The sequence below is a fragment of the Otolemur garnettii genome, unplaced genomic scaffold, assembly GCF_000181295.1.
Source record: "Otolemur garnettii isolate 467f Iridium unplaced genomic scaffold, OtoGar3 scaffold00002, whole genome shotgun sequence".
Classification (NCBI taxonomy): Eukaryota; Metazoa; Chordata; class Mammalia; order Primates; family Galagidae; genus Otolemur; species Otolemur garnettii.
Window position 1 is genome coordinate 6994978 of NW_003852397.1, and position 1233 is coordinate 6996210.

The window sequence follows — 1233 nt, forward strand, 5'->3', positions numbered from 1 at the left end:
GTGCCTTAGCTACTTGAGCCACAGGCACTGAGCCAACTGGTATTGTTAAAACCACAATGGGGTGTCGACCTAGGTCCTGTTGCTCATCACACACAGATCCAATTATTGAGACAATGAAGATGGTAAAAGAAAAAATGAATTTTTGAATACATAGATGTTTTGTCAGGAGAACAAAGGAAGCTCCCTCAAATCATCTCTCAGGCTAATCTAACAGAGATCGTGGGCTTTTAAAGGAGAGGCCACATGCCTTGGTGAAAGTCTTGGTGTAACTAACAAGGGGCTACAGCCAGGGGGGACAGGTTGTACTGGATGGTGAGTCTTGGCATCCTGGAAGTCTGCTCAGGGGAGGGGAGGAACTTTCAGAATCTGAGCTACCTTGTTTTGCAGAAAATCCACTATTTCTGGGAAAGAACTCAAAACATCAAGTAGTTAGTTAAAGGAAAGGATTATAAAAATCAGTGGGGTTGGCACTTGTGTGCTTGTTCAGTGCAGACCTGGTACTTCTTTTGTGAAGCAGCAGCTGAGGAGTCTGAGGCACTCACTGTGGCAGATGAAAAGCCTAAGGAAGAAGTCAAGACTGAGAACAATGATCACATTAATTTGAAGGTGGCAGGACAGGACGGTTCTGTGGTGCAGTTTAAGATTAAGAGGCATACACCACTTAGTAAACTAATGAAAGCCTACTATGAATGACAGGGCCATCAGATTCTGATTTGATAGGCAGCCAATCAATGAAACAGACCCGCCTGCCCAGTTGGAAATGGAGGGTGAAGATACAATTGATGTGTTCCAACAGCAGACAGGAGGTGTCTACTAAAAAGGGGACCTGCTACTTTACTCCAGAACTCTGTTATTAGTGACCAAGGTGACATTCTCAGTTAGAACTCTGCAATTTGGTTCCACCACATCCCAACTGCTACAGTATAGTTTACTCTTTTCATTTCCCCCTTTTCTATTCCTTTACTGTACATAAAATAACTGGTGTATGTGCACAAGCATATTGGATTTTTTTTAACTAAATGGCCAATGATATGTTTTGATTGACATCAGGTGGAGATGGTTCTGGGAAAATACCCCTTCTCCATCAGTAGCATGCTCATCTGCTCTTATCTTTATATTCTAGTAAGTTATTTTGCTCTCACTGTTTTAACAAAACAACAGGCTCGGTGCCTGTGGCTCAAGCAGCTAAGGCACCAGCCACATACACCTGAGCTGGTGGGTTCAAATCCAGCC

At 43.3% G+C, this 1233-nt stretch overlaps 1 protein-coding gene across 1 annotated transcript in view; it reads left to right on the plus strand.

Moving 5' to 3' along the window:
- The window catches only part of LOC100959165 (small ubiquitin-related modifier 2-like), an 8442-nt gene extending 7625 nt beyond the window's left edge, over window positions 1–817 (plus strand). Inside the window, exons 2-3 of the mRNA XM_012804506.1 lie at window positions 493–690; window positions 749–817. Coding sequence (XP_012659960.1) covers window positions 493–690; window positions 749–817 — 267 coding nt within the window. The remainder of the gene's footprint in view (window positions 1–492; window positions 691–748) is intronic.
- The last annotated feature ends 416 nt before the right edge of the window (window positions 818–1233 follow it).